The 15,146-nt window shown below is 38.0% G+C and overlaps 2 protein-coding genes across 2 annotated transcripts; one reads left to right on the forward strand and one right to left on the reverse strand.

Annotated features, from left to right (window-relative positions):
• Positions 1 to 783: 783 nt before the first annotated feature.
• Positions 784 to 1,494, forward strand: LOC21389701 (vinorine synthase; the record flags this gene model as incomplete). Its single annotated transcript, XM_024162759.1, has 1 exon — positions 784 to 1,494. A coding segment is annotated over one exon (711 nt), but the record flags the coding sequence as incomplete, so codon positions are not given.
• A 9,159-nt stretch (positions 1,495 to 10,653) lies between these two features.
• On the reverse strand, positions 10,654 to 11,723 carry LOC112090734. The gene is made up of 2 exons (XM_024162760.1): positions 11,700 to 11,723; positions 10,654 to 11,187 (listed from the first exon to the last, which is right to left on the reverse strand). The coding sequence occupies exons 1-2, from the start codon at positions 11,721 to 11,723 to the stop codon at positions 10,654 to 10,656; spliced, it is 558 nt and encodes a 185-aa protein (XP_024018528.1).
• Positions 11,724 to 15,146: the final 3,423 nt, after the last annotated feature.

Consider the following 15,146-nt stretch of genomic DNA (forward strand, 5'->3'; position numbering starts at 1 on the left):
AATAGTATATCAGTGCATTATTCATTTGAAGTTCTAATTTTAAGACGTTAAATAGTTGTCAAATGATTTCTGGCTATACGCAATTTCAAATAGCTAACAAAGATGCATGGACTTGTATATTGATTTTAAAAATTAACAGATACTTAATAGCTATTAAAAACTGCAATAGAAACTAAAACATAGCTAGTCAGAAAAGATATAGATGAGCTTTCTACAGCGTTTAGATAGCAATTAAAAAACGTTATAAGAGCTATATACTTTTAATGGCATCGGCTGAATTAACGTTTGGTAAAAAGCTATGTTAATAGTTTAACAGCATTTTTCGTCAGTTATTGAAGAAGAATTTTCTTGTAGTGACATCTCATAACTAAAGCACTTATTTGCATAATTATTTAAAGTTTTTCCTTCTTAATTAACCCGTGTTTTATATACTTTTACTGCTGCGATCCACACCTAAAAGCCAACCACTTCCCAAAAAAGGGAAAAAAAGAAGACAAAATCCAAACCACTACACTTGCTAAAGTTGTACTGTGATCCATCAATCTTGGTGGATAAGATTATATTTAGATAACTCGTTTTACAGTAAAAAATTTTCAGAAACAGTCATATCTAACTTTTTTGCTACAGTAAAAAACTCTCACATAAAATGACATCTCAACTCGAATTACAAATTCGAATCAGTGAAGTGAACGAGCCTTTAATGTTTGATCAGCCAAGAAATGTCTCTGTTATAACCAGAACATTGATTCTTCTTCCACAGCTCATTTGGAGAACTAAAACTCCTTACAAAATTCACTGTCCAAAACTTTAGTACACTTCTATCCATTTGCGGGTAGGTTAAAAGACAACACCTGCATCGAGTGCAGCGATGGGGGAGCTTATTTCATAGAAGCCCGGATCAATTGCCAGCTCTTTGACTTCGTCAAGGAACCTGATCCAAACTTTTTTAGCCACCTTCTTCCCACTAGTGTTCCTAAAGGTGCTGAGTTAGTCGGGAAAGTAGTTTTGCTCATTCAACTGACGGTTCTCAAATGTGGAGGAACTGCTGTTTCTGTTTGCGCCTCTCACAAGATTGCAGACGCATCATCTATGTGTGAATTCATCAAGAGCTGGGCAGCCATGGCTCGTGATCATGATGAAGTTGTGCATCCAGAATTCATCGGAGCGTCTATGATGCGACCCACAACGGATCCGTCTATCGAGGGCAGGTTGGAAGCCCCAGGTGAAAGTTTCATCACAAAGAGGTTCGTGTTTGATGTCTCAAAGTTGGCCAATCTGAAAGCGAAAATTGGCAGTGGAGTTCCACAACTTGTCCCCACAACTATTGAACTTGTTTCTGCAATTTTCTTGAGATGTGCTATCGCAGCTTGTCAATCCACAACAGGGTGCTTAAAACCGTTGCTATTTTACCAAACTGTGAACTTGCACATGAGAATGGTGCCGCCGGTGCCAGAAGCTGCCATCGGAAATCTCATTTGGGGTTTCCCGTGGTAGTTGAAGAGGCAAGTAAGGCGGAAGTTGGCGATATTGTGGCTAAGATGAGGAAAGGATTGACAGAGTTTTACAATGAGAAGGCGAATAGATTCAAAGGTGAAAATGGTTATTAGTTCATTTTCGAGTCGTTTAAAGTCGGAGAATCTGTGAAGATGGGTATGAATATGTATTTTTATGAAGATTTCGGAAAATTAGGTACAAAGGGTAGACTAAGTGGATAATGCGGACTATATAAAATAATGTCTTATGTGATGCCATGATTGATGTAGGTCAGTTTACTGTGGCCACTACGAGTACAACTATCGTTCTCCGATGTTATAATATTGGGATTTTTATGATATTATGCTAACTATTATGCATCTTTTTTTTAGTGTTTGTAATACAGTAAAAACCCTATAACTTAATTTGTGATAAATTAATAATCACGATAAAATAATATTTTTTATGGTCTCGATTTGGCCAACAGGTTAAATTAAAGGTTTCTCCAAATCCCACTAATAATATGAATTTAGTAACTTATAAATATGAAATACATATTACATGGAGGATGATGCTTTAAAAATGACTTGAGTGTGGTTTGCTTTACCTTAAAATATGAACAGTGGATCTATGTTGAAGGTTACCGTCGCAATAGAAGTTGTCGAACCTCGCTGCCGCGGTCACATTTGAATTTGATACGTGAAAACAAGTACTAGCTATTGTATCAGTCAAATCTACTTCTTGGAGAACTTAATGTGAATGCCCTTTCGGCCAAATCCTAGATTTCGTTTAATGTCTCCACCCTCGATTTTTTTCCACATAAAAATTTAAGAAAAATATTGATATTATTGTTAATCTTGAAACTAATCTTTAAATTGTATGTCTTTAGCAATTTACCCTCTAAACATTTAATTTTAACAAGATGCCCTCTTATAAAATTGTTTCAATATGCCTCATTTTAACGTGATTATTAAATTAGTGTCGAAAAAAAACGTTCAACAAAAAGTTTTGACATCCCAATTCAAATGAAATGTAAAACCAATTGGATGGACTAGAGCTATGAACGCTGAGATGGAACCAATGAATTCTAATCAAGTCTGGGAACTGGTAGATCTTCTTGATGGGATATAACCTATTGGGTGTAAATGAGTTTATAAGAGGAAGAGAAACGTGGATACAAAAGGTCAAAACCTATCATGCTGGAATGGTAGTAAAGGGATACACATAAAAGGAGTGAATCGATTAAAGTGTTCCAAATAACAAGGCTAGAGCAACAATATCTGAATGTTAACAAGCATCATATTTATATTCATACTTTCATATAAGCACAAGAGAATATTTTGAGGGAAAGTATAGACTAAACAGAAAAGCAAATGAAAAAAAAAAAGCAATGTTGAGCTTCTCTCTCTCCCCCACCCCCCGAACCCAACCCTCTACCCTCACACCCTCCCCCCCATCCTTCCCACATTTTCTTTTGCTCTTCTTTTACTCATTCATCCCATCTCTGAAAACGTATTTCTTTGAGAATGGATTCTTAGAACATGTATTTCTTATTGCAGAAGATGAAATATACAATTAGAGAAATCAAGAGCCAATGACCAAGTTAGGAGCATCGATTAGGGATATTGATTTGTTACGAGAATGAGAGCGTTAGTAAAAGTGAAAGTAACGAAAAATAATTAAAAAGACACATAAATTTATAGTGGCTGTCTGGGTAACTTAGAGTACGTCTACTGTAGGACTCTGATGATTTCACTATGGATGCTAAAAAGCGTTACAATCAGTCGTTGAGAGAACAATGGGATGCGAGAGAAATGTATGTTGGAAAATAAAGTAAATAATGGAAAAGTGTTATGTAAGTGAGCGTGATAGCGTGTGCTTCCTAAAGAAGACGTTATGTTTGTCCCAGAAGACATCTACATGCCTTGTATTTGTAGTACAAGATGCGGCCTAAGTCGACCGTTGACCTTTTTCCTCATTAATTCCTCTAGCTCGAGTAGTTAATTTCTTTCCTTTTCCAGTTGATTCTATTGCCGAATTCCGTATTTGGAATGTCTTGAGGATATTCTCTCGTGACTTTATGTCCAAAACTGTTTGTCAACTCGTGGGGTTGACTGATGGGAGTGACCACTAGATAAGTCATTTCAGTCTGTCTGAGGTGTCACAGGGACTCGTTTATTGACCTTTTAGTGCATGAGTTGCTACGTGTAAGGTGAGAGACAAAATATGAAATCTGACCTCAACACTTATGTCATGACTAGGAAATTTGTCGAAGGAATTATTGTATAAGATAAAATTTTTTGGACGTGGAGCTCGATTAGGGGCTAAGCGCACGAAAATAATGGAAAACGTGAGCAAAAGGCCCAGTATGATATAATTTGAAACAACTTTATAAATAAATGAATAAATAAATGAGCGAGTAAATAAATAAATGGATGAATAAATAAAATAAGACATTCAGTCCAGACACAACAGCCGGGACCTCACATCTTTTTTCTCAAAGGAAATATAACTGAAAATCACCGTATTACAGGCATCAGCAAGTAATTTATACAAATTACTTACACAACCACGTGCACAAGCCATACCCCCTGGGTTTCGGGTCCTGCCCCCAAGGATGCACTCTCCACATCCTATCTTGGCCATCAGCCAGTTTACCGGTTCGCAAGATCTCTTTCCTTAAGAAATCATTCAATAAACTTTCTGAAATCATTATTATAATCCCACGAACTACACAAGCCGTGGGCCCCATGAACTATAACAAGCCATGGGTTCCATGTACTACAACAAGCCATGGATTCCGTGAACTACAACAAGCCACGGTTTTTCAAATATTTTTCTTTCGCAAACATGCCCCTTTCTTTAAAACATTTGCAAGGCCAAAACTCTTTTTGAAAATCAGGCTCACAAGGAAAAGGGGATAGAAATCCTACCTCGTAATTATCAAACCTGTGGCTAGCGGTGCACTGTTCCGGCTCCCGCTTCCTCAAGCCACTCAATCCGAGTCCTCAGCTATCACTGTTATAAGACAATACTTTAGGATTCCAAATCTCATACCTAAAGTAATTTAGACTCAATCATATCCTTTGATTTCCTATTATTGTGCCATAATTCAATTACCGGTTCCACAAACCATTTCATGTTTCAAATTATCATTCCAAGGGTTTTCAATCTCAAAACATGGATTAAAGATGCTAATCCATCTACTCTAGGTCCCCAAGTGAAGCTAATTTGGGTCCTCCTCGAAAACAGAGGTCAAAACAGCAATTTTAGGCCAAACAGGGTCAAACCCTGTGTACACCGGTTGATCGGTGACAGAGCAGTGCAACACCACCAGTCGACCGGTGGTGTGCAATCCGGTCGACCGGACAGATCGACTGGTGGCCTCAGTATAGTCCGGGCGACCACACAGGTCGACCGGTGAAGAACACTAGTGCGAGAAAACTTACAAAATCAGTCAGAAAACCTATAAATCCAGTCCCAAATTAAAATATCTTAAGGGACAACCACTAGATCCGGGTTCTAGGTCCTAAAACAAGTCCAAAGAACCTAAGATCTCTAATTTCTACCCTAGTTTTACTCAAAATCCATCAAAATCCGTTTTGAACCAAAATAAGTTTTGAAATATGAAAAATCCGAGATTCAAGAAAGGTTCTTTCAGTAATCTTACCTCGAATTCTTCTCTTGATGTTGAAAACTTTTTTAAATCTTTCCTTGGTTCGAATCCGGTTTTGATTTGAGGCAAAATGGGAGATTTTTGAACGGAAGAGGGAGAGAGAGTGAGAACGAGAGTGAGAGTGAGAGAGAGAAAGAGAGAGTGCATGGGAAGGAAAGAGGAAAAAGGGAAAGAAGAGAAAAGAAAAAGGAAAAAAAAAAGAAAATGGACAAGTGTCACAAAATTTAAAACGATAGTCCAGAAATGCGCCCATAAACACTTCTGGGTTAAAATAAAATTACTGAGAATATTTAAATACCTTGGAATTATTTAAATTACACGTTAGAAACATTTATTAATTAATAACCAATTAATTAATTTAGATAAGGCACACTAATAAATCTCAATTACCTTAATTAATCACATTTAATTCTCCGGGGTGTTACAACTCTACCCCCCTTAAAGAATTTCATCCTCGAAATTAGGACTTACCTTAAAGTGCAAACAGAAGCGGATAATGCTCCTGCATCGTTGTTTCAAGCTCCCATGTTGCTTCCTCAGCTCTATGGTGTTGTTGTTGGAAAATAGTGGCATCGAGTGTGCAGCGGAATTTAAAACATTTAATCAACGTCAAAGCCAACCAAGAACATGTTCATGATGCTATATAACATAAATACTAAAGATCTAAATCATACCTTTTGAGATTTAGGAAACTGCACGTCTGACAAATCAAAGCGCTCCAAACAGCAACCAGAAGAGCCTCAACTGGTCTTCTTTGCTATTCTCGTTTCCACGATCGGAGTGCAGGTGGGCACACGTCGTTCAATCTCCTCTTGGTATTCTTGATCTCCTTCCAATCACAAGAGAGCCAAAGAAAAAATTGTTCTTGAGAATTAAACAATTTTTCCTCTCAGGAATCTTTTATCAATAGCCTCCAAAAAATCTCTCAAGTGATCTTATGAGTAATGTGACTTAATAGGCTATTTATAGTGTTTAGGAAGTCATACATCCGTAATAATTAGGTTTTCCAAAGTTGTAATTGCATCCAGAGTCGATTTTGCCACGTCAGCATGCATTTTACGTTACAACCGGTAGACCGGTGACAGAGACGTTATAACTCACCGGTCGACCTATCTTCACTAACCGGTCGACCTGTCTGCACTGACGAAAGTTGTTTTCCTAGTTTTTCAACACGGGAAACTTGCAGTTTGCTTAGAATGACAGTCTCAGACTTTCAGTTTGCTTATCATACATTCAACTATTATGAACATAAAGAGGACAATACATAGATATATGAAATAAACAAATCTTTATTAATAGTCAAAATGTCTCAAAGAATATTGTTACATTTATTCCTAAGGGCATAAACGCTAACAATCTCCCACTTGCACTTAAGTGAGTAAATGTGACATGCTACACATCCCCATAGCCTCGACATGCTTCTCGAAGACCTTAGCCGGCAGGGCCTTCGTGAACTGGTCAGCCATATTGTCTTCCGACGCGATCTTGCATATTTTCACACGCCCTGCTTCAATAAAGCTTCTTATCACGTGATACTTCCTGTCTATGTGCTTACTCATTTTCTGATATCTTGGTTCTTTGGTGCTAGCTATTGCCGCACTGTTATCACAGTATAGTCTCAATGGCTTATCCACACTAGGAACTACTTCAAGATCCATCAGAAATTTACGGAGCCACACTGCTTCTTTTGAAGCATCACTAACTGCGACATACTCGGCTTCCATCATTGAGTCAAAAGTGCAAGTTCGCTTGACACTCCTCCAAACGACGGAACCACCTCCCAGAGTAAAGACAGAACCCGGAGTCGATTTCCTAGAATCCAAACAGGATTGAAAATCTAAATCTGTATATCCTAGAGGTGTCAAATCCTCCCCAGAATATATCAGCATATAATTTCTAGTCCTCCGAAGATACTTGAATATATGCTTGACCGCAACCCAGTGGTTAGGTCCTGGATTCGACTGATATCGACTTACAATCCTGACCGCATGGCAAATGTCCGGTCGAGTACAAAGCATTGCATACATAAGGCTCCCGACCGTCGAAGCATAAGGTACCTTTGCCATGTATTCTCTTTCCTCAGATGTCTTGGGACAATCACTGTTCGAAAGAGTAATTCCAGACCTAGATGGTTGCCTACCTTTCTTAAAATTTTGCATTGCATACTTCTCGAGAATTTTATCTATGTATGAAGCTTGAGAGAGAGCTATCATTTTGTTCTTTCGATCTCTTAAGATTCGAATGCCCAGAACATAATTAGCTTCACCTAAGTCCTTCATGTCAAACTGTTTGGTAAGCCAAACTTTGACTGATGACAAAGGCCCTACATCATTGCCAATGAGTAGAATATCATCAACATATAACAGTAGAAAAACCACTTTTCCATCTTGAATATGCTTATAAACACAAGGTTCATCCATATTCTATTGGAATCCAAAAGTCTTGACCACTTGGTCAAATCTTTTGTTCCAAGAACGGGAAGCTTGCTTTAATCCATAAATGGATTTCAGTAACTTGCAAACTTTTCCCTCTTGACCCTTAGCCCCAAAGCCTTCTAGTTGTACCATATAGATACTTTCCTCAAGATGGCCGTTCAAGAACGCCGTCTTGACATCCATTTGCCAGATCTCGTAGTCAAGAGCAGCCGCAATGGATAAGAGAATGTGAATGGACTTAAGCATGGCTACAGGTGAAAAGGTTTCCTCGTAGTCGATTCCCTCTTTTTACGTGTATCCCTTAGCTACCAGTCTAGCCTTATAGGTTTCGACCTTTCCTTCTGCATTTCTCTTTCTCTTGTAGACCCATTTACACCCAATGGGCTTAATCGCATTAGGAAGATCTACAAGTTCCCAGACTAGATTAAAATCCATAGATTTCATCTCGGCTTTTCCAGAGGTTTGCATCAACATCCTCCATAGCTTCTTTGTAAGTATAAGGATCTCTGTCATGTTCCAGAGATTCTGCCAAAAAGGTTTCCCCATTAGCCATGAATCTCTCAGGTTCATGTCTGATCCTCCCACTATGCCGAAGCCCCTTAGGTTGTTGTTGGGTTTCCTTTTCTACTCTGATTGGACCGATTTCTAAAGGAACAGTCGGTATGACCAAGTCACTCGACATTTCCTCAAGCACCATTTTGCTACGAGGCTTAAAGTCGTTCATGTAACTTTCCTCAAGGAATGTTGCATTCATTGAAACCACGACTTTATTTTCCTTAGGGTTATAGAAATAATCCCCTTTCGTCCCTCTCTGTCCAGAGGTTTGCATCAACATCCTCCATAGCTTCTTTGTAAGTATAAGGATCTCTGTCATGTTCCAGAGATTCTGCCAAAAAGGTTTCCCCATTAGCCATGAATCTCTTAGGTTCATGTCTGATCCTCCCATTACGCCGAAGCCCCTTAGGTTATTGTTGGGTTTCCTTTTCTACTCTGATTGGACCGGTTTCTAAAGGAACAGTCGGTATGACCAAGTCACTGGACATTTCCTCAAGCACCATGTTGCCACGAGGCTTAAAGTCGTTCATGTAACTTTCCTCAAGGAATGTTGCATTCGTTGAAACCACGACTTTATTTTCCTTGGGGTTATAGAAATAATCCCCTTTCGTCCCTCTCTGTCCAGAGGTTTGCATCAACATCCTCCATAGCTTCTTTGTAAGTATAAAGATCTCTGTCATGTTCCAGAGATTCTGCCAAAAAGATTTCTCCATTAGCCATGAATCTCTCAGGTTCATGTTTGATCCTCCCACTACGCCGAAGCCTCTTAGGTTGTTGTTGGGTTTCCTTTTCTACTCTGATTGGACCGGTTTCTAAAGGAACAGTCAGTATGACCAAGTCACTCGACATTTCCTCAAGCACCATTTTGCTATGAAGCTTAAAGTCGTTCATGTAACTTTCCTCAAGGAATGTTACATTCGTTGAAACCACGACTTTATTTTCCTTGGGGTTATAGAAATAATCCCCTTTCATCCGTCTCGGATAACCTACAAAAATGCACACTTCTGAACGTGCTTCTAACTTGTTCGCTTCCTTGTCTAGGACATGTGCAGGACATCCCCATATGCGAATATGGTTTAAAGATGTCTTCATGCTTGTCCACAACTCGTGAAGAGTTTTTAGGAACCGACTTTGTTGACACGTTATTCAGAAGATAACATGCAGTTTGTAAAGCATATCCCCATAAAGATATAGGCAATGTCGAATAACTCATCATGGACTGTACCATGTCCAACAATGTCATATTTCTTCTCTTAGCTACACCATTCTACTGTGGAGTGCTAGGTGTAGTTAAATGGGATAGAATCCCATTCTCTAATAAGTATCCAGTGAACTCATCAGAGAGGTATTCTCCACCTTGATCGGATCGAAGTGCCTTTATGGGTTTACCCAGTTGCTTTTCCACCTCAGCCCGAAACTCCTTGAATTTATCAAAAGTTTCACTTTTATGGCGCAAGAGGTACACATAACCATATCTTGAGTAATCGTCGATAAAAGTGACGTAATACTCATACCCTCCTCTTGCCTTGATGTTCATGGGACCACAAACATCACTATGCATAAGTTCAAGAACATCTTCAACCCTATTGCCCTTATACCCAAATGGTCTTTTGGTCATTTTGCCCTCCAAAGAAGATTCACATTGGGGTAAGGACTCAACCTTTAAAGAACTTAAAGGTCCATCCTTTCCTAACCTCTGTATCCTGTTAAGGCTAATGTGACCAAGTCGTAAATGCCAAAGATATGTCTCATTAGAGTGAGAAGTTTTAAGCCTTTTAGAGTTATTAACAACTTCAGTGTTTAGCAGTGAGTCCATCTTAGGTTTGATAAAATATATATTATTTTGCATTCATCCATGACAGATAAAAGACTTGTTTTTACGAATCATAACTTTATTATTAAAAGAAATTGAATAAGAATCCTTAAATAAACAAGCAAGAGAAATAAGATTCCTCTTAAATTAAGGAACATAAAAACAGTCTCACAAAAATAAACTCCTATAACTATCAAAATAAAGATGGACGTCTCCCACTGCTTCAGCCAACACTAGTGTTCCATCGCCCATCCTCAATGTGAAGCTCTCATTTAGAAGACTTCTCATTTGCTTGAACCCCTATAGAGAAACATACACATGATTAGTTGCTCTAGAATCTATGACCCAGTTGTCACTGGATTCCTCAACCAGACATGCTTCCACACTCAAAAGCTCACACTCACCTCCTTTGCCTTTAGCGGCTAGGTAGTCTTTGCAATTCTTCTTCATGTGCCCCACCTTCCCGCAATGAAAGCACTTAAGCTTGTTCGGGTTCTTCTTCTTCTTGTTCTTGCCCTTGTTTGGCGGAACTGAAGAACTCTCCTTCTTAGCTACTTGCTTCTTCTTTTCATTCCCTAGAGAGGGTTTGGAGGAAGATGCCTCAGCAAAGTTGGCCTCCACAATAGTCGACCCCTTGATCATCCGCTCGACCTTTTGGAGTTCTTGCATTCACTCTGTCAGGGTTATATTTCGTCTAGTGCTCAAATTGAACGTTGCCCTAAATGGAATATACTCCTTCGATAATGTCCAAAGATCATGGTCAATTGAGACTCAGCATCGTTGTCAGCCCCATTGGTCAGAACTTCAGCCAAATAGCCCATCACCTTCAGCATATGTTCCTTTATGGAAGACCTAGCCTTCTGTCTGCACTTAATGAGGTTACTTAGGGCTTCCCGACGTTTTTCAGCGGCTTGGCCACCGAACATGTCCTCAAGATTATCCATAATCTGACGAGCAGTTATGTAATCTTCATATTGTGCTTGTAGCACAGTGGACATACTCGCCATCATATAACAGCAAGCCATATCGTCAGAGTCCTTCCAACGTTGATACGCTACGAAAACCTCATTAGGACCATCAACAGGTGGCTCCGGAGGACAAGGTGTATTCAGTACGAAATTCAGTTTCTCAAAGGTTAGGACGATCTTTAGGTTCCTTTTCCAATCGGTAAAATTCTTGCCAGTTAAATTGTGTTTATTAAGTATCGATGATAATGCGCTAGAAGACATTTTGATCTACAATAAACATTCATATATCTAGTATAAGCAAACTTGCATAAACATTTAGTAATCAAACATATATACATATTATAATGCAACAAATATGTTTGTGTGTCAAAACCTTGAAAAAATCACAACCTCACAACGATAATTCCCAACTCAAAATTTTGTAAGTCTCCTAGGGGAGATCATGCAAAATTTAATTAGGAACACGGATCCCCTCTGATCAACATATACTATCCAGATCAATCTCTGTCCATCATATACTATCCGGATCAATCTCTGTCCAGCATATATTGATAATCGTTTTCTTTGGCCATTAATTTAATTAGCAGAGCTCCTAAGGGAGATTAATAATTAAATTAATCTTGAGTGTATAACCATCGTTTTAACTATTTGATCCATACTTTATAATTGTCACCTAGGGGTGTACAACCATAAAATATGCTCAAATAAATTATCCTCTCAGAGATCCACACCGGTACATAATGAATCCTTTCCTAGGGGTCGGTATCACCATGTGTTACCTGCGGACCAACGATGAAGGCCATGGGTCTTTTCTTCAAAAACCCTCACCCACTCAATCTTTTGGAAAACAAAGTTTTATGTTAACAAATATGCATGAACAATTTTAATGAGCGGCACTCTCTATTCTACATGACATGTTATCACATATATAGCAAATCATATTATATGCAATTATACAAAGCAATTAAGCTAGGCAACAAGCATAATAATAATAACCGTAATATTATGGTTCCAACCTAGAGAAAAGAAAAAATAAAGATTACTAAGAATAATCGAAACATATATCGATCCTTCATCTTGAATCTTCTCGGTTGTCCTTGAATTCTTCATCACGATCAAATTCTGGTTATCATAAAATTATTTTTTATGTTTTCTTGAAAAAATCTCAAAAAACTGTAAAATTGTATACTGTCACGTTAGGTCCGGTCGACTGGTGACAGAGTAATTATACTCAATAGGTCGACCGTCTTACACTAACAGGTCGACCGGATAGGTTGACCGGTGCCTGTGCGATAGTAACCCAGATTTTCAAAAATCAAAGCAGTTTTTCAATTTATTCAAAAAATACAAAACAATTTTATTAACCAAGAAAAATTAGATACCTTCATATCCTTCATCTTCAAGATCCATCTTGAAAATCCTTGATAAATCTCCTCCAAGAATTTTTTACATAAAAATTCCTATACCGTTTTCCGGTTTATAAAATTTCTACTAAAGAAAATAAAATAAACCCTAACGGCGATGATAGGCCGCATATCTAATTACATTGTAATGAACAAATTCCTATACAACCATTCTAAACTCTAAGGAACCATAACGCGTAAAAATTAAACAATAAATAATTATTGATAATTTATAAATAATAATTATTTAATCATCCATTCACCATATATTCATGATAACAACATAATATAGAAACCCTAGAGTGCCATCTCTCTAAAATATTAATTCAAGCATAAAAGTGATATTTTTAGATCACAAATCTATGTACATAGCATAATCATAAATAAATAACCATGGCTCTGATACCAATTGTTGAAAAATAATGGCATCGACTGCTCAGTGGAATTTAAAAAATTTAATCAACGTCAAAGCCAACCAAGAACATGATCATGATGCTATCTAACATAAATACTAAAGATCTAAATCATACCTTTTGAGATTTAGGAAACTGCACGTCTGACAGATCAAAGCGCTCCAAACAGCAATCGAATGAGCCTCAACCAACTGGTCTTCTTTGCTATTCTCGTTTCCACGATCAGAGTGCGGGTGGGCACACGTCGTTCAATCTCCTCTTGGTATTCTTAATCTCCTTCCAATCACAAGAAAGCCAAAGAAAAAATTGTTCTTGAGAATTAAACAATTTTTCCTCTCATGAATCTTTTATCAATAGCCTCCGAAAAATCTCTCAAGTGATCTTATGAGTAATGTGACTTAATAGGCTATTTATAGTGTTTAGGAAGTCATACTTCCGTAATAATTAGGTTTCCCAAAGTTGTAATCGCATCCAGAGTCGATTTTGCCACGTCAGCATGCATTTTACGTTACAACCGGTAGACCGGTGACAGAGACGTTATAACTCACCGGTCGACCTGTCTTCACTAACCGGTTGACCGGACCGGTCGACCTGTCTGCACTGATCAAAGTTGTTTTCCTAGTTTTTCAACATGGGAAACTTGCATAGAGCCTTAGTTTTGATTCAAGCAACCCAATAGAGAAATTGCCTGATCAAAACAGTCATATAATAGTCTTCCCATATTAAACAACTCTTAAAACAATAAGTCAACCAATTTATCTAGAATTAATTTATCAATTAATTCACCTGATAAATCACCCATGAATTAACTTTGAACCTCTTTTACGGAAATAACACAAGTTACCAATGTGTAGAAAATACGCCGTATCGTTACAGGAAATTATGTGAGCTAGCAAAGGGACCCGATGGACATATATAAATCAAGCTCCTATAATCACAACGCTACTTGTAAACCAACAAGTCCGTCTCATGATTACAAAACTCTAGCGCTATTCCACTAAAAGCCTAGAGATGCACTCTCGATTTATATAGCGTATTTACAAAACTCTGATTAGCTCTTGTCCATGACTCAATATATTAGTGTATCATCCCCATAGGATATCCATAATTAACTTGAGGTCAAGTTCCGTTTTACCTTCCCGATTATATTTATCTTATGTTCCATTATCATACCATCGGAAAAATACTATTCGAACCATTACAAACAGTAAACCATTAGATAACACAGAGTAGTCTAATGGCCGAGCGCTCATATTTTCCAATCCACTGATAATGTATAAGAAGATATCATTGACTCACTATAGGAGCTATGAATTCCACTATCTATGAATAATGAATCTACGAATACACGAGTCATACCCCCAATGTACCGGCAATCATACCTTTACATAATGTCAGGATGTCTCCCTTTAGTACATCAAAGGATACAAGTCAAGCATACGGGTTCATCATCCATCTCAGGATTAAGATGACAACATATAATTTGTCAAAAGTGAATTGTTTTATTCAAACAGAATTATTAATTAAAACAATTCAACTTTGGTCCGATCCAATATAGATTTCACCATTAGAAACTATATCAATGTCTCCACCCATGGAGTCCCACCTCCGACAACCAAGACAAGCTGTCTCTGTTTGGAAGTAGACAACATAAGAATCTTAAAAGGAATAAAGCGCCCAACTTTATTCCCTCGATTGTGGATCATAAGATTTAGACTATCATTTTTAGATTCTTGTCTTCTGTATGTTCTTCACATTACATGCATGACCTAAAGATTTAGAATGACAGTCTCAGACTTTCAGTTTGCTTATCATACATTCAACTATTATGAACATAAAGAGGACAATACATAGATATATAAAATAAACAAATCTTTATTAATAGTCAAAATGTCTCAAAGAATATTGTTACATTTATTCCTAAGGGCATAAACGCTAACAATTGCCACAACACTTTTACTAGTGGGATCTGACGATGACGCAAGCTTTTCATCTTTCCATCAAGAATCTGAACTGGTGCCTCCTCGTATGTCACGTCTTACTGTATCGGAACGTCATACCATTGCACCACCGCTTTCGGTTTAGGTTGACATTTTCGAAGCATGGAGACATGAATAACATCATGTACATGAGATAACTCAGGCAGCAGGGCAAGACGATACGCCACAACACTGACTCGCTGCACGATCGGGAATGGTCCAATATACCTTGGCGGAAGCTTCCCTGTCACACCAAAATGAACAACTCCCTTACGTGGTTAAACCTTCAACAAAACGAAGTCGCCTTCCTGGAATTCCAAAGGTCTACGCCTTCTGTCCGCATAGCTCTTCTATCGACTTTGAGCTGTCAACAGTCATTCCCGAATCACAACTATCTTCTCATTATTCTCTTGGACAACTTCTGGCCCAAT

The sequence above is a fragment of the Morus notabilis genome, unplaced genomic scaffold, assembly GCF_000414095.1.
Source record: "Morus notabilis unplaced genomic scaffold, ASM41409v2 Scaffold1522, whole genome shotgun sequence".
Classification (NCBI taxonomy): Eukaryota; Viridiplantae; Streptophyta; class Magnoliopsida; order Rosales; family Moraceae; genus Morus; species Morus notabilis.